Genomic DNA, 22500 nt, shown 5'->3' with positions numbered 1-22500 from the left:
TAACTAAATTCTTATTTAGTTAAACCAAGATATAGCATCTCCAACTTCCATCAAATTATAGAAGTGAGAAGGTCGGGTGAATAAGAAATATGATTATTTGTTGGTGTCTTTAAGTCTACTTTATTATCTCTTTATTTCACCTAACTTATAAATAGGAATCGGTTTCTAAGAATGTTCATCGTCAGATGTGAATCCACGAAACGTCTCAGCCCATACTCTCTCTTTTACTTCTTTCAGTCATTTGACTGCGGCCATGCTGGAGCACCGCCTTTAGTCGAGCAACTCGACCCCGGGACTTATTCTTTTGTAAGCCCAGTACTTATTCTATCAGTTTCTTTTGCCGAACCGCTAAGTAACGGGGACATAAACACACCAGCATCGGTTGTCAAGCAATGCTAGAGGGACAAACACAGACACACAAACACACACACGCATACATATATATATATATATATATACATATATACGACGGGCTTCTTTTCAGTTTGGACACTGTAGTGTTTGCTGTATTGACAGGATGGTCATAAATAGAATGTCCTCAATTATAGGTCTGCCTGTTCACTGCTGACCGAGTGTGCCATAGGAGTGATATTTTCACTAAGGATTTAATGCTTCTGGGTTTATAAATCTGGATTTTACTGTGAGACTAAGCGGTAACCTAGATTGTGGTTGCTTTTAAGTAACAGAAATTTAATTTCGTGTCTCACAAGTGTTTTTAGATATTGCAAGATTGATTACGATGTAGAGGACTGAGGCTATAAAGCACTGTCCTAAATGCTTTACAGCAATAATTTTCAATGCTTTCTGTAACATTAGAAGAGTATAACGGAGAAAAATAAACTGAGCCCCTTACTGGGTAGCACCCACTTACATAATTCCAAAAGACATGATTTAAAGTGTTTAGTTCAGTACTCAGGGTTCGAATCCCATGGAAGTCAGTTTATTCTTTCACCATTTTCGGGTCAATGAAATCAATAAGTGAACCTTTTCCAATCAACTATTATCAATACAAAACTTTAACACAGAGTGTGTGGGAAAATAGATAGAGAGAGAGGGAGAGAAATAAAGGGAGAATGAAAGAATGAAAGAATGAAAGAGAAAAGAAAGGAAGGAAAACAATGTGTGAGATAGAGAGAGATGGAATTAGAGACAGAAAGACAGAAAGCCGCCATACATACCCCAGACCAAAATTGAACACTTCTTAATAAAAGATGACTGATATATGTTGAATACAACAACGACGCCCAGGAAAATATGAAGTGCTTCTACAGCCATCCAGATGAAAGATGTCAGAAGGAAGTAGTGTAACAGAGCAGCCACTGCCTACAAAAACAACAAAGTTAATGATACGTAACACACACACAAGGCATTGAATATGTATTATTTTGCAGAGGTGGCGTATAGATGCCAGGCCTTGATTGATATTTTATATTAGTGACCCAGGGGGATAAATTTTTAAACAGATCTTACTGAAAAATCGACAGAAAATTCAGAAAAACGTCATTCAATATAAAAGTGTATTTCGTTTCATGTTTTTACCAATTCACGACATTACCATTATGTACTACTACTACTACTACTACTACTACTAATAATAATAATAATAATAATAATAATAATAATAATAATAATAATAATAATCTCAATAATAATAATATTAATAATAATAATAATAATAATAATAATCACAATAATAATAATATTAATAATAATAATAATAATAATAATCACAATAATAATCACAATAATAATAATATTAATAATAATAATAATAATAATAATAATCACAATAATAATAATCACAATAATAATCACAATAATAATAATAATCACAATAATAATAATAATAATAATAATAATCACAATAATAATAATCACAATAATAATAATAATCACAATAATAATAGTAATAATAATAATAATAATAATAATAATAATAATAATAATAATAATAATAATAATAATCACAATAATCACAATAATCACAATAATAATAGTCACAATAATAATAATAATAATAATAATAATAATAATGATGATGACGATGATCATCATCATAATAATAATAATAATAATAATAATAATTCTTTATTTTATTGGCACAAGATTTGAAATTTTGGTGAATAGGTTAGTCGATTACATTGACCAAAGTGCTAAGCTGGTACTTATGTTATTGATCACGAAATTTGAGAGGTGGAATTGGAGCACAGAATGTAAAGACAGACGAAATGCCGCTAAGCCTTTTGTCCGGCGCGCTAACGATTCCGTGGCAAGTTGCGCAAGTTTGAGAGAGAGAGAGAGCGAGAGAGAGAAAGCGATGTTAGTCTATACTATCGATCTCATTACTCGATTGTTACCTTAACTTATCGACTTCGGAGGGAAGACAGGGTTCAACTTTATATTTCATCCCTCATGGGCATCCATACATCAAAGTACTAATCAAGTATCAGGAACTATGGCATCGACTCATTTGCCTCTTCCTAAAAATGGCTGATTAGATGAGGAGATAGAATAAAATTGAATGCATGCTGAAGAGGAAACTAGTATAGACATGTGGGGTGAGCTATGTTTTTTTATATAAAGGCGAGAGGAGGTTTGCAAGATGTTTTACAAAAATACGATTCAAAATTACAATTACAAAAATATGAATTAAGAATCGACCACTCATTACTTGGTATTTTTGATCATAAAAGTGTTTTAATATGAACAGGAAGCGAGCATAGACATATGGAGGGAGCAAAACATTTTATATAAAGTCATTAGGAGACGCAGAAGATGTCTTACAAAAATACGATTACACCAATTAAAAATTGATCACTTATTACTTGGTATTTCTGATCATAATGTTATCATCTGACAATTAATCATGGTCAAATGAGAAAAGGTTCACCGTCGGTTATGGCGATGAGGGGTTTTGTCGATCCGATTAACCCTTTTGATGCCAATCCGCCCGGAACTGCTTCCATTAATGTAGTTGTCAAGAAAATTCAGCGTAACACAGAATGTGACAAAGCTGGCCCTATTAAAATACAGGTAGCACTCATTATTTTCTAGCTGTATGGATTCTAGTAGCGTGAAAAAGTGTCTGGCCTAAGGTATCGAACTCAGGTCCTTACGATGGTGCGTCGAAAATACGAAAGCACTTATCCACGCTCCCTCACTGGTCAAATGTAATATTTATAGAAATGTTAGAAGACTTTGGAAATAGCTACAACATGGACTTTTACTGAATGAAATTTATTTAAGTTATAGACTTTTTTTCATAATTTTTTTTATATAAAACAAAATATGTACTGGTTTAAATGTGTTTTCACTTACCTTACAAACAGCTGTTATTTCTGTGCTATATGCTTGGAACCCGGCAAGAAAGGTAAGATAAGTGGCAGCTAAAGAAATGCACAAATTTACTAAAATCTTTGAAGCCATTACTTTCCATAGGGTTCTGAGATAATGAAAAAAAAAGAAATAATAATATTGTATTTAATTAACATAAACCTAAAAGAAATTGCTCAATGAATCAAAAGTTAACTACAACTGCGTATATTGGTGATAGTCATTCGAAATATAAATGATATATGAAATATTTATTTAGAATTTGTATATAGACATGTGTAAAATAGCTGTGTATAATGATCTGTATGAGATATAAAACATTATGTTTATTGTTTATTGTGCTGACTGGGAAGGTCTGGTTGTTTATGATGGTAGTTCTTTATAGTCAAAGAACAAGTCAGGTATCTGTACATGTTACATTAAACGTAGGACGCGATGCTGTACACACATAATATACATTGTTGGTACATTCGTAGCAATGCTATATTATATTTGTAGGTTTTAGTCGGTGATAGATTCGATGTACAGTTGTAGGAATTACATTACAATATCTTTGTAGCAATAAAAGTAAGAATCAGCCGGACTAGTTTCAATTTTATGTTGGGATTTCATCAGCGACTGGATAATTTCTTTAACTCTCCACGGAGAGAGTTGTAAGCCAGCTATCGCTAAAAGTTTAAGGACATCTGCTTGACCATTCTTCGTGTAGAATACATTCTTAGAAGCTAGTTCGATTATTATTTAGTTTATTGTTGTATGAGGAATCTGTACACCCCGTGATTGGCTAAGTGAACAATACTAGTTAGTATAAATGAGCATGCGCAGAACAGTCTGATAAGAGGTGTCATATGCGCCAATTTCTAGAGAAGTTTTGTTTTTCAACGCTAATAGGACCGTGAAGGTATTGTTGTGATTACTTGTTACTGCGTGTTCATTAAGAACTATTGTCTGCTTAGCAGGCTTTTGCTGAAATCATGTGCTTTCCGCCGACGGGGGAAAGATTTAAACCTGTGTGATTAGTTTCATGAACTTGTTTACAGCTTGTTTACAGGTCTTTGTTTTTGTTTTTAACTGTCCTCATTCGACGGGGGACGATGTGAAACATTGTCTCTCTCGCAGGAGAAAAATTGGTTTAAATTTTCTTCAGAGAGAATTCATTTGGAAAAAATATTTGTTGTATTTTTCTCTTACGGAAAAAAATGACAGTTGAAATTATTAAAGAACGAATGGCTGTATCTAAAGAAAATCCAAAAACAAGTGCGGCAAGTATGGCTGCCAGACATTTTGCGGCAGCGGTCGCGGTACACCAAGAAAACATTCCACGGTCTGAGTACCAGACATATTATGGAATGTTGACGATGAACAGGGCGATGCGAACATTGGCCCACCTAGTGACATTACCATAGAAACGAGGAGCAAAACAATTGTTCACAAATGGCATAATGCAGAAAACTAAAGAATTGAAAATTTACCCAAGGAGAAAATTGAGAAATGCCTCCGGCCAATATGGAAGGATGTCGCATAGGTGGCTCGAGGCAAAAATTTTGCCTCAGTAGAGGTACATTTTGTGATTGAGGAGAAAGTTCGTGAGAACTCTATGCAGACCTTAAAAACAAATGAGGTGGTAGTTCTGCCTTCATATATGGGGTGAAGAACGTCCCGGATAAAAAGTACCACCAGAGATAGATATCGCCTGGGTGGTGGCAGCACTGTTTCTTTCCAGAGAGGATAAAATTAACTTTCCGCGGCTGGATAGCTTTTTTCCAGGGAGGATAAAATTAACTTTCCGCGGCTGGATAGCTTCTATGGTCAACATCCAGTCCCTCGTATGAATGAACGGTTTCTTCTCGAAATGTTCAACATCAGGCGATTGGTTCGCTAGGGATGTCCCCTGTCTCAGCTTTTGAATGAGCCATTACTGCGAAGGATGGAGACTTTAGGGGCATTCCGCGTAATCTGAGTTGTAGAAGAACGCCTACCGCGTATGCGGGTGGCATCTCCATAATCGTGTCTGATGAATGGCAGCTACCTTGTGTAGGAAACGCCATCAAACGATACGAAACGGTGGCATGAGCAGAAATAAGCCACAATAAGTCACTCGGCTTGCAACTCGGCACCTGGAGCGAAAAGTTGAACGGAAGATCCTGTTAAAACGCTAGGGGCCTGTTTCCTGACCTTCAGATAGAGAAGAATTGTTATGACATCACAAACAAGAAGACTGCCTTAATCCGGACCTGGTCTGGAAGGGCGTTATCTCTGCTAGGACGGGCGGAGGCGACACAGATGTACATAGCTTCTGTTATCACCTACCGCCTGCCCTGTTTCGTGGCTGACCAATTTGGAGCGCTTCCTCTTCCGGAGGGACTGACCACATCTGTGGCACACTGCCTGCTGTTAAATATGACTTTCTGAACAGCTGTATAGGTTATTATGTTTGATGGTATTTCCATTGTTATTTTTATAACTAATTAACAAATGTGAGTCGAACACAGTACATAGATTAGTGAGCTGATATATGAAAAGGTAGACGTTTCCTTTTTGCAAAGTAATAGAAAACCTCGGGAATGAGTCTAATTTCTTTACAGTGGTCTAGGTTTCCCCATCTATCTTCCGGTTAGTAATGAGAAATCACATGCAATTCTGGTTATTGTTTTTACTCTTATAGTGTAGTTGTTGACCTTGGAATTCTCTTCACATCCATGATTTTCCCGCAGACATCAACCACGTCATGCTTACCAATGTGCGAGAGACCCACTAACTGATGGACACTGTCTCAATGTATTTGAATAGTTTATAAAAGGAAATAGAAATTGAAATGCTTACTTTGAATAAATATGAATTATTACTGTCAGAATGAGACAGACAAATGATATTCCGGAACCAATATTAGAAAGAATAGACAAGAGTTGACTATTCTTTAAATCTCCTTCATTCTGGTAGACGTTCTGCAATAGAAACAAACAACAACGTATTATCCCCCTCCTCCTCTTCCTTTTTTATATGCTAAGTCAATACTTATATAAATTATGAGTGTTCATATACGTGGGGACCATCTCCTATTACATGTTACATGATACTTAATTACAATATGAAGCACTACTATATATATAATGTATGTAAGCGACATCTGACTCCATGTACAATATACCTATTTCTTTATTACCCACAAGGGGCTAAACACAGAGGGGACAAACAAGGACAGACATAGTTATTAAGTCGATTATATCGACCCCAGTGCGTAACTGGTGCTTATTTAATCGACCCCGAAAGGATGAAAGGCAAAGTTGACCTCGGCGGAATTTGAACTCAGAACGTAACGACAGACGAAATACCTATTTCTTTATTACCCACAAGGAGCTAAACACAGAGGGGACAAACAAGAACAGACATAGTTATTAAGTCGATTATATCGACCCCAGTGCGTAACTGGTACTTATTTAATCGACCCCGAAAGGATGATAGGCAAAGTCGACGTCGGCGGAATTTGAACTCAGAACGTAACATCAGACGAAATACGGCTACGCATTTCGCTCGGCGTGCTAACGTTTCTGCCAGCTTGCAATATACCATCAGCGTTTAAACCTTGAGTTCAAATTCACTGAACGTGTATCTTATGTTATCAGTACAACTAATTCAAGGTGCATCACTGAAACGATCTGTTAACTGAGGACCGATGTACGACGTGAAATATGAGATGAATAATTAGCTAGATACATTTAAAATGTGAAATTGGAATCATTTTGGTAATAAAAACAATAGAAACGAAAACAGTAATAAAGACGAGTTGAATCAGTAGTGTTCCTGAAAACACTGATAATGATAGAAACAACATCCGTGACTTGATTATTTAATCTCCGTCATTGTGATGTCAGATGATAATAGAACCAGTATGGAGTGTACTAACATATTGGGTGAGTTCAACTCTTCGCTTAGGCTTAAATAATCTATAATATATAGGGATATGGTTTTTATGGTTAATAGGAGTGTTGTAAAAACTGATAAATATTGGATACATGTGGATTATTGACACAAATTGTCAGTTAAATAAGAGGAGAGATCTTGTAAGAGAATCATGAAACGACCAATGATTAAAATTCTAAGCTGCAAACATGTTTATTGTGCTATTAAATATCTATCACTTAGAGTAACAGTCTGAGAGTTTCAAAGCAATAGATATTAATTCCAGGAGAGATGACTGTTTCTGTGTCCTTCACATCCGTGTTGGAAGAAACCTCACGCATTTTATTGAGGATGGCGACTTGGTGCACCTAACGGACCCCATCGTGAGTTTAAAGTAATAAACAACAGCCGTAGCAGCAAGAACAACAGTGACTTATTACAAAATATCAATGTCACATATTTACTGAACTATCCACCAACATGAAATTTAATAGGCGTTGAAATTATTTATCCATAGACACAATTGCCAATTTACAGGCAGTTAACAACACGCCATAATGTTACCAACCATTAGTATAGCAAAACTTGTAAGATGGTTACAGGAACAAAATACTTTCTTCCTAGGTACATAGCGGGACATATTACAGCCTTCTGTCGCCCAATGTTTGGAGGATTCATTCCAGTAGACACATTGGGGGTTGATGGCATTCTGGAAAAAATATAAATTCTGATATTTTAATCAAGTAATTAAAATACATATAATGAATCATTACTAAGCTAAGTTTATAAATGTTTAATTATTACTGACACTGTGAGCGTATATATATATCTATGTATATTCTCCTAATTTATATTGCATCACTATAACAATGACAGAAGAGATTAGTTAGTGTAGTTCTAGAAATGTTAAATGAACTAAATATCGTGATGTTCACGATTGTAATGTGTTTTATAATAGGTCAACAAGGTCAAGCATGGCATGAAGGTAAACAACAAGAACAGGATAAAGAAGAGCAACAACAACAACTGTCAACGAAATCCCAAAGAAATTAACCAAATTTAAAATACACAGCCGCAATCAATGAAAGCAATATACATATTAAAATAATATACTGGCGATACTAAAATACAACACAAATAACTGGAAACATGTCCATGACACACATTATAAAGATATAGTTATAATTGTCACTTGCAACAGCTAAAACAACAACAACAACTACTGCTACAACTACTACTTGTACTATTTGTAGCGCCGTGGTCCATGTTTATTTCAGGAGGAATTAAGTATATCCTTGAAATGAAAAGAAACAACGAGAACAACAACAGCAATAATAAATAGATATTTATTACCGGATCTGTTACATGGAGTGATATTCTAATTGGTTCATCAAGGTTGGTAACTGGGGCATGAACGTTAGGAATATTAACAGCAAAAATATGGCTGTTAATTTTAGTATTTGCTTTGGTATTAGATTTGTGTTGTACCTGTAAAGGGAAGCCGTTAGATAAAGTATTTAGTTTCATAGAAAAGTTTATTAAATACATCGTTAAAGCATGAAATCAGAGGTGTTGTACTTCGACATCATTAAATCATATCATCACTTCAGTCAGTACAACAGATCAACACAATATATATTAGATGGAAATTCACAGATGAAGATTGTCCTAGCTTTAAGAAACGGTTAATTCGGTTTTACATCCAAACAGTTAACAAAAAAAGTTGCTGGTATGACTGTGTACTTAAGAAGGTCTCTTGGTTATCACCGTCACAGAAATATCATTACCTGTGTTCAACGTCCTTGGATATTCACCATGGGATAAGTGATTTCTACAACACCTTCAGGTTGACAAGAATATTGTGAGAGGAATTTGGTGTCTCAACCCGCTGAAGATAACGCTTGCGAATATATATATATATATATATATATATATATATATATATATATATATATATATATATATATATATATATATATATATATATATATATATATATATATATATATACATATGTGTGTGTGTGTGAGGAGGTCCAGTGGTTAGGGCAGGGGCGGAGGCGAACCCTGCTGTACTCTTTCGTCACAACTTTCTCTCACTCTCTCTTCTGTTGGTCTGCTCGCTTAGCCAGCGGGGTGGCGACATTTGAAGGCTAAAACAATGCGAAGCGCATCGTGACCAGTGATGAGTAGCAACATCTGATAGCCTGGTCGGTCACGGTGATCACGGTGATATATATATATATATATATATATATATATATATATATATATATATATATATATATATATATATATATATATATATCAAAATAAAAACATGATGCCAAGGATTTATAACAATGCATAATGTGTGTCTATGGCCTTCTTCAGCCACGCACAACTACTACCTCAAGGACATGTATTACATCAAAAATTCTACGTTGGGGATGCAAATCCTCTCATTCGCGTACGACATAATGCGGCAACAGCATAAAAATGAAGCGTCCATCTCGTCCTTCTCTCAATGTAGAATGAGGAAGTTTGGATGTTGAGGTAATATAAATAAATAAATAAATAAATAAATATATACATATATAAATACAGACAGACGTGAAGGAACCTGGTAATGAGAGCAAATAGGGATAAAGATGGAGGGGCGAGAATTCAGGACGAAGGATAAAAAAATATATAAAAAGGTGAAAAATAAGAATGTAAGTATAGAAAAATATAAAAATGTAGAGTATAAAGATATAAAGAGATATAAAAAAATATTTAAAAAATATAAATGAATATAAAGGTATATATATACATGGTGAGAAAAGTGTTTAATTCTTTCAGACGATATAGTAATCATCTGAGAGCTCCCACCTTTTGCTTTCTCTCGTTTGGCATGTATAAATATATACATATTTTGTATTTGATGTATGTAATGTATTTGATGCGTCTTATTTTCTTATGCCCATAAATGCCTGTACATACACACATATTTGTATGTATGTATTTTTTCCTTGTTTCAGTCATTTGACTGCGGCCATGCTGGAGCACCGCCTTTAGTCGAGCAATTCGACCCCGGGACATATTCTTTGTAAGCCCAGTACTTATTTATCGGTCTCTTTAGCTGAACCGCTAAGTAACGGGGACATAAACACACCAGCATCGGTTGTCAAGCAATGCTAAGGGGACAAATACAGACACACAAACATACACGCACACGCACATATATATATACATATATACGACGGGCTTCTTTCAGTTTCCTTCTACCAAATCCACACACAAGGCTTTGGTCGGCCTGAGGCTATAGTAGAAGACACTTGCCCAAGGTGCCACACAGTGAGACTGAACCCGGAACCATGTGGTTGGTAAGAAAGCTACTTACCACACAGCCACTCCTGCGCCTATGTATGTATGTATATGCACACATACACACACACATACGACAAAGACATGGGATAAACAAGCTTTAATTACAAATTGCAATATTTATTTCTGTGCAGTGGCAATAGCAGCACGGCTCTGAGTTCTGAGTCCCACACCACTAATTAATTAATTCATTCATAATATATTCCATAAAGTCATTTTCAAAAAGAAATTCTCCTCTATCACGATGGTCACAATGCTCTTCGCATTGTTTTAGCCTTCAAATGACGCCACCCCGCTGGCTAAGCGAGCAGACCAACAGAAGAAAGGGTGAGAGAACGTTGTGACGAAAGAGTACAGCAGGGATCGCCTCCGCCCCTGCCCTAACCACTGGGCCATTGCACCTCCACACACACATATATATATATATAAATATATACAAAGCATACACATATACATATGTGCGGAAATACACCCCATCTTTTCTGATAATATGCAGGGGTAGGACAACATAATGGAAACACCTTGCATCATAGCATCATAATTTTGAAATGTCTATAAAACCGTTAAAAACTGGGTTTTTTTTGTTTTTTGATTTATTATTAGTGATTCTGAATATGTTTAGCTAAAATTGCTGTTTCTATTCAGTGTAACGAAAACCGCCGAAATGTTTGGTGTATCATGAAGTACTCCCTAATGACAGCCTTTCTTTGAGAAATAGAAAGTAAAAAGCCTCCTTATCGAAACAAAACTCGAGAAGATAACAAAAGCTTTCAGATAGGGACCGTCGAACTCTTACGCAAATTTTTAGAAACGTTCACAAAAGTACAGCTCCCAAAATTGCGGCAGATTTTGATGACCAACTGGTCCCAGCTCAAGAGCCCGATTTCATTGGAAGGTTGAAGTCAGAAGACAAACGTTGCAAACGTTTAGAGTGGAGTAAAACCCCACAGAATCGGTCCCTAGAGCAGTGGGGGAAATTTATTTTCAAGGACGTGTCGTCCTTTACCCTTTTTCCGATCACTGGCCGAGTATACATGTGGAGACAACCTAAAGAAGCATTTGACCCAGACTGGCTTCTTCCAACTGTTAAAGATGGAGGAGCATCTAGGATGATCCGGAGGGCTATAACTTGGAAATACGCCGACCCGATGGTTTCCCTTCATGGCAAAATTAATAATCAAGTCTATTTAAGTTTTTATCTGATCAAATTCATCCTTTGGTTGCGGAACTGCTTCCGGAGGGATACGCAATCTTTCGGGATGATAATGCACCAATTCACACAACTAAAGTTATTACTGAATGGCACGAGGAACATTCTAGTGAAGTTGAACATCTTAATCTGGCCACCACAGTCCCCAGATCTCAATATTATTGAACATTTATTGTGCATTTTAGAAAAACAAGTAAGGAGTCGATATCCTCTACCCTCATCACTACAAGAATGGAGACTTTTAGCTGAAGAATGGACAAAACATTCCTTTCGAAACAATTCATACTTTGTACGAGTCCATTCCTCGTAGAATTCAAGCTGTAATTACTGCCAAAGGCGGTCATTAAACTAAATTTCTTTGAAATTTTAAGATGATTCCATTATTCCAGATGAGGGTAGCTATATCAAACTCTATGGTTCATCAAGTGCCACATATAAAAGGAGGCTCTTATTAATAACAGTGTAGCAAAACGGCGGTGCATCAGCATGGCCACAGCTCTGAGCTGAAACTAGAGGAATATACATACATACATACATACATATATATATATATATATATATATATATATATATATATATATATATATATATATATATATATATATATATATATATATATATATATATATATATATAATATTAATTTACAGGAAAAAATTCAATTTAGAAAAACTAAATCAAATCTCACAATCTATAATATATATATAAAAATTAGAAAAAAAACACCTTCCATCAATTCAAAATGAACAATTAAATTACTCCATCTAGAAAATTACATATAATAGAAATATTAAATATATAATGAAAATAATATATCAATGATTAAGTAATGTGCAAAATAATAAAAAAAATGTATATATAGGTATGACAGGCGCCTTCCAGCTTCCGTCTCTTATAATCACTTACAAGAATTTATTAGACTCAGAACCATGGTAGCTTTTAAAGTACAAACATATTATTTTGAGTACAAATATATTATTTTTTACAATAACAATATTGACAATGACTTCGAATTTTCGTTCGGCTTAACCATCATCGGTTTGTCAAAGTGACTTAGCAGTCCGAATCTTCCAAGTTACTGTGAATGCTTTTCTTGTTAAATGAATACACGCCGATGTTTGATTATTTGGTGGTATATTTTCTGAAAGAACTGTGATTTCAACACACAAAGTGCGTTAAAAGTAAATTCGCCGAGGCATAATTCAGAACAAGCGCCGCCCTGAGTTTGTAATATGCATCATAAATCACACATATACACACACGCATACATACACGCATAGAAGTGCACTCATACAAACACACAAACATGTCCATATATACATATGCACAAACATATAAACATTGGTAATTGTGTCATATTAGTATTGTTTCTTCCATTATCAAAAATGCATGAATGAATTCAAACTACTTTAGGTTAACCAGAGAAAGAAATATTTCTATTCTTGTACCATACCCTATATAGCTTATCGTCCCGCAAACTGACCATGGAAATCCTTGAAATGTTTACCAGTTCTTCGTCTTTCATATGTCTTAATAAACTCTTTGGTAAAGAAATGAAGTCCATCGTATCATCTACATTTGAGTTTGAGTTCTGATGTATCTGGTGGAGGAAAATGGAAAAAAAATGAAATTGATACTTAAAAGAAAAACACTTCTACGACTGAATTTTGTTGACGTCATAAAAATTTTTATAAACTTTTCACAGAACATGAAGTGAAATAATTATTTCTTGGAATAGAGGATTTCGAAAGACATAGATATTGATTTGAAAAATCCTCTGGATAGGAGAAGCCTCACAAGTAGCTTTTGATTTTCCCATTCAAAAATATCTTTTATGCCAATATTTTCGTGTTATCATTTATAGCATTTTGTGCTTCGAGATCCATTGCAAAAAAGGAATTATTGCTATTACGCTTGTTATTGCTTTTGTAACTTCAACTTTTTTCCACAAATACATTACTACAACATTACAGTTAACATAACAGATAAAACTCTCATTATCACCCACCACCACTGCTTCATACACAAGTAGTCAGAGGTGTTTCAACTTTAGTCAACTAATTATTCGTGTATTCAGTAATTTTCTTCTTACTGTCCCAATATTTGACTTACTTGCGGGTACCTAGTTACATGAATACAACAGTGTACAAGGCTATGGCTATCTCAATCATTTGAACCATTTTCATCATTTGGTAATCCTTCCGAAACGTTTTGCACACATATATAAAAACAGAGGAACACACTCACATAGTTACTCATTAGACATTGGCATCCAATGTTCCTCCCACTATACAGGCTGACAGTCGCTTCAAATACATGTTAATAGAAATTAGGACAGCTTGCTCTCTTATTCTGTGCGTAGTTAAGAACATATTTGAAATTGTGTAAGCAGGGATTTCGAAAGGTTTTCAACAGGTCAAGTGTCAAAATTTCTATTGAATTCAATAAAAGATTTTTAAAAATTAAGTAACAGATTTCGGATCTTTTCCTTTTGAACGGCAGTTTTCAACACAATTTCTAGTTAACTAAACACTTTTAAACTTCGTATACTGGTAGAATGTGTCAAAATAAAACATTTTATTCTCTTGGCTTTCTTGAGAAAATTGTAATTTGTAAGTTTAACAGAGTTTAATTTTTCGAATTTTAACCAATCAATAGCCTCTATTGAGCTAAAATCATTTGCTGCGTAAACTACGTTAAACTTACAAATTACAATTTTCTCAAGAAAGCCAAGAGAAAAAATGTTTTATTTTGACACATTCTACCAGTATACGAAGTTTAAAAGTGTTTAGTTAACTAGAAATTGTGTTGAAAACTGCCGTTCAAAAGGAAAAGATCCCAGATTTCTTTTCAGTTCAGAATATGTGTGCGTGAGAGAGAGAGAGAGAGAGAGAGAGAGAGAGAGAGAGAGAGTACTTTGTTAGATGTTCATATAAAATTATAACAATAATCTTGAGGAAGCTTGAAAGATCTACTGATAGGTTTTGTTTTTCCTCTGCGTGCGTTGGTTTCGTTCGATTGTATTAGGAGTACAATTTTATTTTAATTGTATTACTAAAAGCTTTCAGCCATGAAGAGTTGTTTTTCGGAAATATGGTGTTCTGGGGAAGGAATTTTTTTTTTTTTTACTTTGCTGTGTGAACCTGTGTTAATGGTTGGGCGCATGAGGGCGGAACTCTGAAAAGGAAGAAAGCGGATCACCAGAACAGATGCACACACAGAAACACAAGCACACACAAAGAAATCATACACACACACAACACGCTCAACACACACGCACACTCACACACGAGGCAGATCATATAGATATAGGGCGGTGAGCTGGCAGAAACGTTAGTGCGCCGAGCGAAATGCTTAGCGGTATTTCGTCTGTCGTTACGTTCTAAGTTCAAATTCCGCCGAGGTCGACTTTGCCTTCCATTATTTCGGGGTCGATAAATTAAGTACCAGTTACGCACTGGGGTCGATGTAATCGACTTAATCCGTTTGTCTGTCCTTGTTTGTCCCCTCTATGTTTAGCCCCTTGTGGGTAGTAAAGGAATATATATAGATACATTTCCGTTTTTAGGAAGAGTTCAAAACCCCAAAATTCACAGTAAAATAGTGATAAAGATGTGTGTAAACTATTATTGTTCCATATTTATTTGTGGTTTATATTTGTTCATGCAGTTTTCCTTTGTCAGCTTTAGGCGGTGCGATGACAGTCTTCAGTCTTTACCTTCTATGTTCAAATTTCACCTTTCATTGTTTCTGGCTCAGGGAAATAAGTATCACTGAAGTACTGGAGTCAATGTAATTGACACTACCCACTCAACAAATTTCAGACATTGTCCCTGTAGTAGGAGGATTATTATGGTAGCGTTATTGCAAAGTTATATAATCTGTGTGCTGCGTATATTATTATATTTTGTACTTAAATTGCTATCTCTATCGAGCTCTGTAACATAACTACTTTACGTAACTATACAAACATTATAATTCATCCTAATATATTTTATTAACTTGGGTGTTTAGAACAAACATTCAATAAGACAGTAATCAAGAGAAATTATTGTACCTCAGTCCTTGCTTCTGTTTCATTGGTTCCATATGAAACAGCATAAGTGAGGCCGTTGAAAGTGTCCTTCTCCACTTTGGTAGCACCAATACCAAGATTAGAATATAAAGCTGTGACTGACTGCTCTTCCAGTGGAATCTGTTCTGGGATTGTTTCTATGATGTCCAGCATTCTGTAAGAAAACCGAGAAAACAACCTTCAGTTGACAGTATGTTTCATATATGTAATTAGATATAGGTTTAATTATATTAATTATATTGATTGAAAAATTTTTTCACATGACTATTGCAAATGTTGCTTCTGTCGTTGTTACTGCTATTGCTAATATTGTTTCCGCAACATCGCCACCGCCACCGCAACAACAACCACCACTACCAACACCATCACCACTACCACCAGCAACAGCGGCAACAACAGCAAGAATAACAATTGCTACTACTACTACTACCACGGCTGCTGCCGCCGACACTGCTTCCACTGCTGCAACCCCTGCCCACCGCTGAAGTTGCTACTGCTACTGCACTAACAATAAATGAGATGTGAATTTTACCTGTTGACACTTCTATTAAATTGTTCTGCCTCAACCAAAATCTTCTCCGGTGTGTTTATCATATTGTTGATACTAAGAAGTGTTATATTGACGGACACATTCGATATCAATGGCACCATTTTCTTGAGTACAACTACAGCCAAGTCAACATCTTCTTTTTTGAAATACACTGATTTCTCGGAAATATTTAGGAGCTTTGTTGAAACCGGTTCAAAATTTTCTGCAACGAAAAGTTTAACAAAACAGTGACTGTAACAGCTGCTTTGAGACGAAATTATGTTGTGTCTGGGGAGAGAAAACGAAGTTGTAACGAAATATTAGAGGCAAATTAAGCACAGCAATTAATGAATCACTTGAAGTTCATTAACGTCTCCAACTTAATGTGGTGCAGAAATTGCTAAATGTGTTCAGTTCATCAGTTGTATACTCATTGTTATATATCCTTAGTGTCTCCTACTTTGCAGCATTAAATGGGATCGTTTATAGTTTGAGACATACTTGAATGTGTGAGTGTGGTAAGTGGTTTGCTTACGAACCACATAGTTCCAGGTTCAGTCCCACTGCCTGGCACCTTAGGTAAGTGTCTTCTACTATTGCCTCAGGCCGACCAAAGCCTTGTGAATGGATTTGGTAGACGGAAACTGAAAGAAGCCCGTCGTATATATATGTATATATACATATATATATATATGTATGTGCGTGTTTGTGTATCCGTGTTTGTCCCCCCAACATCACTTGACAACCGATGCTGCTGTGTTTACGTCCCCGTAACTTAGCGGTTCGGCGAAAAAGAGACCGATAAAATAAGTACTAGGCTTACAAAGAATAAGTCCTGGGGTCGATTTGCTCGACTAAAGGCGGTGTCCCAGCATGGCCACAGTTACATGACTGAAACAAGTAAAAAAAACTAATGAGCTAATACATCAGCCTTCAGAAACAGCAGTCAATCTGAACGAAATTATTCTTCCAATGACAAAATACAAAACGAGTCGTAGTTCTAATACTTAATATTGCTCAGACTTCCTCAAGGCCATATGAAAAAAATCTCAGCATTTAAGGCTCATGAAAATATTAAAAATTTTATGGTGACAAATGAAATTGATAAATTGTTCATATTCTATGGTACGCAACTATGTGGCCTGCATCATTGAACATTTAAATATTTTACAACCATCAGCATCACGTAATGTATTTACAAAGATATGAACCGACATTATCTCTATTAATTTCTTGTGGGGACGCCGTAATTCGTTACGAAACCATAATATAATACCAAGAACATGAAGAGATTTATAAATCAATGGTGAGTTCTACCGTGTTAGCAGTGCTATTAACTAACATTCTAAAGCTATTCCTACTGAAAACGAAATTAGATTTTCGTATACGAAACATCATAAGAAATTATTGGTAGTTCAAACTTCTATAAAAGAAACCTGTAGAGATAAATTAATAAAGTGATTATTTCTATTGCTTTTCCACTGTATTGTATTTCCGTGGCCATTCTACAAAAAGTCATTAAAATTTTAACGATATAATATTAAATTCAAATCTAAGTATTAACTTCTGTCATAAAGTTTCCGTAACGGATTCAAATTGATCCCCCTTTGGAGAACATGAACACATAATATGAGAGCTCAAAAGAAAAATTATTACGTATTACTACTTGGTAGATAACTTTAATCAGAAACATATACACATACACACATACAGTAATTGTAATGAACACTCATACAAAGACATACACAGCTCCTCTTCATGCTGAAACAATTAATAAATCTGCTGTAAGAGTATTTCGAAACTGGTTTTCACTCACCTTCATCAATGCCTTTGGTGGTGATGTTCTTTAGTTTTCCAGTGATCCACTCTGTATTGTTACACTGAGACATGTCTGGCTCTTGCCACACACCGGTAAATGGCGAACACTTCCTTGATGTCATATATGGACTTGTTCTGGATGAACTGAAAAATTTTTATCAAATATGTCCCATCGTTTTATTTCATCAATCACATTGGAATGCAAGAATTACGTTGATCTCTCTTTACTCTCTCTTTTACTCTTTTATTTGTTTCAGTCCTTTGACTGCGGCCATGCTGGAGCACCGCCTTTTGTCGAGCAAATCGACCCCGGGACTTATTCTCTGTAAGCCCAGTACTTATTCTATCGGACTCTTTTGCCGAACCGATAAGTGACGGGGACGTAAACACACCAGCATCGGTTCTCAAACAACGCTAGGGGGACAAACATACACACACAAACATGCACACGCACATATATATAAATATATATATACATATATACGACGGGCTTCTTTCAGTTTCCGTCTACCAAATCCACTCACAAGGCTTTGGTCGACCCGAGGCTATAGTAGAAGACACTTGCCCAGGATTCCACGCAGTGGGACTGAACCTGGAACTATGTGTTTGGTAAGCAAGCTACTTACCACACAGCCACTCCTGCGCCTATCTGTTTGTAATTTGTTCTTATAATCTAGTTGATGTAGTTAGACCAAGTAAAAATTATGTCACATTCTAAATTAAATGGAAAACACCAGTGTTAAGGGATTTGAACTGACGGACATGAATTCTGTAATCTAAATCTCTGTAGGTGTTTTATTTAGTAAACTGTGTAACATTCTCTTAGAAAAATTTAAAAAGGGAAAACTTCAAAATTTGTGAAGAGAGAAAACAATCCAAACGAACCAGTTTCTTGTTGCTACGTTTGCATGACAAGGAATCGTCGCATTAGTTCCTACTTTTGTCATTGGCCACTTGAATGTACCATTGTTAGTTGATGTGTCTTCGTTACAAAACACTGAAAAAGATACAAAACGTAGATATGAGATATGCACGAGAGAAGACTTTAGTGTAATTTATATATTGAAAATACTGGTAAAATATTGGTAAATACTAATAAAATATTGGTAAAGGTGAGTGATTAAGTAATTGCATTTTAATCAAGTTAGTAGTAGTATTAGTAGTAGTAGTAGTAGTAGTAGTAGTAGTAGTAGTAGTAGTAGTAGTAGTAGTAGTAGTACGAGGAAGAGCAGGAGGAGTACTTGTATTATTATTATTATTATTATTATTATTATTATTATTATTATTATTATTATTATTATTATTATTATTATTCAGTAGTTTTATTTTTATAGCGTGCTTTCACTTCACTACCGAGCGCAGCTCTGTGTGCCTTGGGTATGTGCTGTGATTTGTTGTGATGCTCTGATGGTTATTGTATGGAAAGTGTTCTGCGTAGGATGTGTGCAGTGCCTAGTAGTGCAATTTTCTGTATGTTATATGTGTTTGTAAGTCCTGGTGTTTTTGTTATGTATTTGTCTGAATATTTTTTTATCATGCCTAATGCACCTACTATGATAGGAATTGTTTCTGTTTTCAGATTCCACATTCTAGTTACCTCTATTTCCAGGTCTTTGTATTTTGAGAGTTTCTCCATTTCTTTTAGAGACACGTTGTCATCTTCCGGTATTGATACATCAATTAGAAAGCTTTTTTTTTTTCTTCATGATGTCTGATTATTATTATTATTATTATTATTATTATTATCATTATTATTACTATTATCATTATTATTATTATTATTATTATTATTATTATTATTATTATTATTATTATTATTATTATTCTATGTTTGACTTTTGCTTTATATTTGTACAAGTTGGCTCCAAGTCTCACCCAGAGACCTCAAGAGACAACAGGGTTGGAAGTTCATGTTGTTGTTATGCCTAGTGTGCCATATATTTGGGGGGTGGGGATGTTGTACTAATGAATGTCTAAAAAAAAAGTTTTTTTGTTTTTTTTAACCGAAGATTATGTTTGTTTTAAACCTTGAGATTACATAGAGAGTATTTTGCGTAGGATATGAGCAGTTCCCCTGAGCACTATCTTTTGAACTTCTGCCATTTTGGGTTTCCTGGTATCTGAGTTAGGTAACTATCAGCCCCTTTTGCTATCATTCCCAGGGCACCTATGACAACAGGTATTGTTTTAGTCTTCAGCTTCCACATTTTGCTGATTTCTATTTCAAGATCTTTATATTTGCTCAGTTTTTGGTAGGTCTTGACAGATACGTTTATATCGATTGGGACAGTCATATCAATGAGGAGGCATGTTCTTTGTTTGAAGTCTTTCAATATGATGTCTGGCCTATTTGCATCTATCTTCCTGTCAGTTTGAATGGTGAAGTTCCAGAGGAGTGAGATGTGGTCATTTTCAAATCATTATTATTATTATTATTATTATTATTATTATTATTATTATTATTATTATTATTATTATTATTATTAACTTTGTTATTATTATTATTGTTGTTGTTGTTGTTATTATTGTCGGTTATTATTCATGTTCAGATAAATTTGAAAGCCTCTGCGGGGAATGTTTCATTGTTTGGCAATTCAGCCAACGGATTAAAAACATTATTGATGATTATACCGCAAAATCGCTGAGTGGTATCGCCAAAGAACTACAGGTGTCGTACAATCAGAACTATAGTGCACGTGGACTTTCCATATCTTCAAAGGCACGTGAAAACAGCTTGATACATACCAAACGGACTTTTTTTATTAAGGTTAAAAGCGAGGGCCAACATTGCATGCGTTGCTTTTTTTCTCTCATGCGAAAAACCTACGACGAAAACTAAAAGTAGGAACGGAGAAATGACAAAAGGCTTCCTGAAGATCCTGCTGATATCCTCAGAGTGATGCAAACTGCGTTTAACACATATATACGTGCATACATGATTCAGTGCTTAAGATATTTGCTTTTCAATGCCAACAATTTGGTCTTCGGTTCTACACCTTAGGAAAGTGTTTTCTATAGTAGCTGCAGTTACCCAAAGCCTTGTCAGTAGATTTGGTAGACGGAAACTAAGAGAAGCCTCTTGTATGCATGTATATAAATATATATAAATATATATATATATATATATATATATATATATATATATATATATATATATATATATATATGTATATATATATATATATATATCCATAAATATATACTCACACACAAATATATATTTTATATGTGTGTATGTATATAAATGATTTTAGGAGTGGTGAATAAAAATAAGCTATGTCACACAACCCCAGATCTTTCCACAGGATATTATTATTAATGCAGTTGGATATATTGAGGTGCCGGAGACAATCGTTAGGCCTTGGATGGATGATGTACACAATTGTAGGCTATATATGTATGAACACGTCTCAGTGCATTCTCACAAACCCATCTAATCGAAAAGCGGAGGAAGGCAATCGTCATGATCTCGTAACACCAAACGTGTATCCTTCAAATTCACCAGGTTTAAATCCCATCTCACTTTGAGTGATTGAAAGGGGAGACAAGTCGATAATCCCACAATCCCACAGCTTCATTAAATGCCGCCATCTTCCTTCCAGCAGTTCCAGCAATGGATAGGGTCCATTTAGTGCAGTCATCGATTCCAGTCTTGTATACATATTTATTAAAAATATTATGTTTACTGTTTCATTAGAGTTGTTTCTTAAGTCGCTATATAACTCCTCAATGCCTCTGGCACTGTAAATACACATGAAAAACACTCATATATACATAGAGGAGAAGGAGGTGAGAGCAGCGTCATAGTGATACTAAGAACAGCGACACACAAATACAGACGCAAACACATGCACATATAAGGATACAAATCATAGAAGAACTAAATGCATTCAACCGAGCAGAATCACAACGAGCACGGAGTGTGTTACCGAAGAGGTCACAGATGTGTGAGGGAAAATTTGCGGACAATGGACATGAGGTAAAACAAGAACATTAATAAATGAGTGAAGAACCAATATATAGTGCGTGTGTTTATTGTTTATTTGGAAAATAAATAAATAAATAAACAATGACCATACCGAATTTCCTTAAGGCATTATTTTCCAAATACGCCAGCGAAGTTAAGTTGAACTGTCTAAAGTCGTAAGACACCCGCTGTTTTTGTCCTGTTATTACTATTATTGTTTTTTGTATTTATATTCGTGTGGCATCGTCCGTTTTTCTGTCCTTGTTTCGTATACATTCTATCCTTTTTCCAAGAAATCTAATGCTCGTAGCTTAGTTTTTCCTT

General features: G+C 35.1%; 3 protein-coding genes across 3 annotated transcripts in view; all 3 read right to left on the bottom strand.

Moving 5' to 3' along the window:
- Positions 1 to 7910, bottom strand: part of LOC118768108 (adhesion G-protein coupled receptor G2-like) — a 14267-nt gene extending 6357 nt beyond the window's left edge. The window contains exons 1-4 of the mRNA XM_036513940.1: positions 7802 to 7910; positions 6157 to 6278; positions 3319 to 3442; positions 1179 to 1323 (exon numbers count right to left, since the gene is read on the bottom strand). Coding sequence (XP_036369833.1) covers positions 1179 to 1323; positions 3319 to 3442; positions 6157 to 6278; positions 7802 to 7873 — 463 coding nt within the window. The 5' untranslated portion in view covers positions 7874 to 7910. The remainder of the gene's footprint in view (positions 1 to 1178; positions 1324 to 3318; positions 3443 to 6156; positions 6279 to 7801) is intronic.
- LOC118768107 (adhesion G-protein coupled receptor G6-like) overlaps positions 1 to 18348 on the bottom strand; it is a 386634-nt gene extending 368286 nt beyond the window's left edge. Inside the window, exons 1-5 of the mRNA XM_036513939.1 lie at positions 18208 to 18348; positions 16395 to 16614; positions 15845 to 16016; positions 13241 to 13387; positions 8587 to 8721 (exon numbers count right to left, since the gene is read on the bottom strand). Of these exons, the coding sequence (XP_036369832.1) occupies positions 8587 to 8721; positions 13241 to 13387; positions 15845 to 16016; positions 16395 to 16614; positions 18208 to 18331 (798 nt within the window). The 5' untranslated portion in view covers positions 18332 to 18348. The remainder of the gene's footprint in view (positions 1 to 8586; positions 8722 to 13240; positions 13388 to 15844; positions 16017 to 16394; positions 16615 to 18207) is intronic.
- A 709-nt stretch (positions 18349 to 19057) lies between these two features.
- The window catches only part of LOC118768071, a 15526-nt gene continuing 12083 nt past the window's right edge, over positions 19058 to 22500 (bottom strand). The window contains exon 6 of the mRNA XM_036513862.1: positions 19058 to 19206. Coding sequence (XP_036369755.1) covers positions 19058 to 19206 — 149 coding nt within the window. The remainder of the gene's footprint in view (positions 19207 to 22500) is intronic.

This window comes from Octopus sinensis, linkage group LG27 (assembly GCF_006345805.1).
Source record: "Octopus sinensis linkage group LG27, ASM634580v1, whole genome shotgun sequence".
NCBI classification, from domain to species: domain Eukaryota; kingdom Metazoa; phylum Mollusca; class Cephalopoda; order Octopoda; family Octopodidae; genus Octopus; species Octopus sinensis.
Note: the sequence above shows the minus strand (reverse complement) of the source record. Positions and strands in the feature narration are given on the sequence as shown.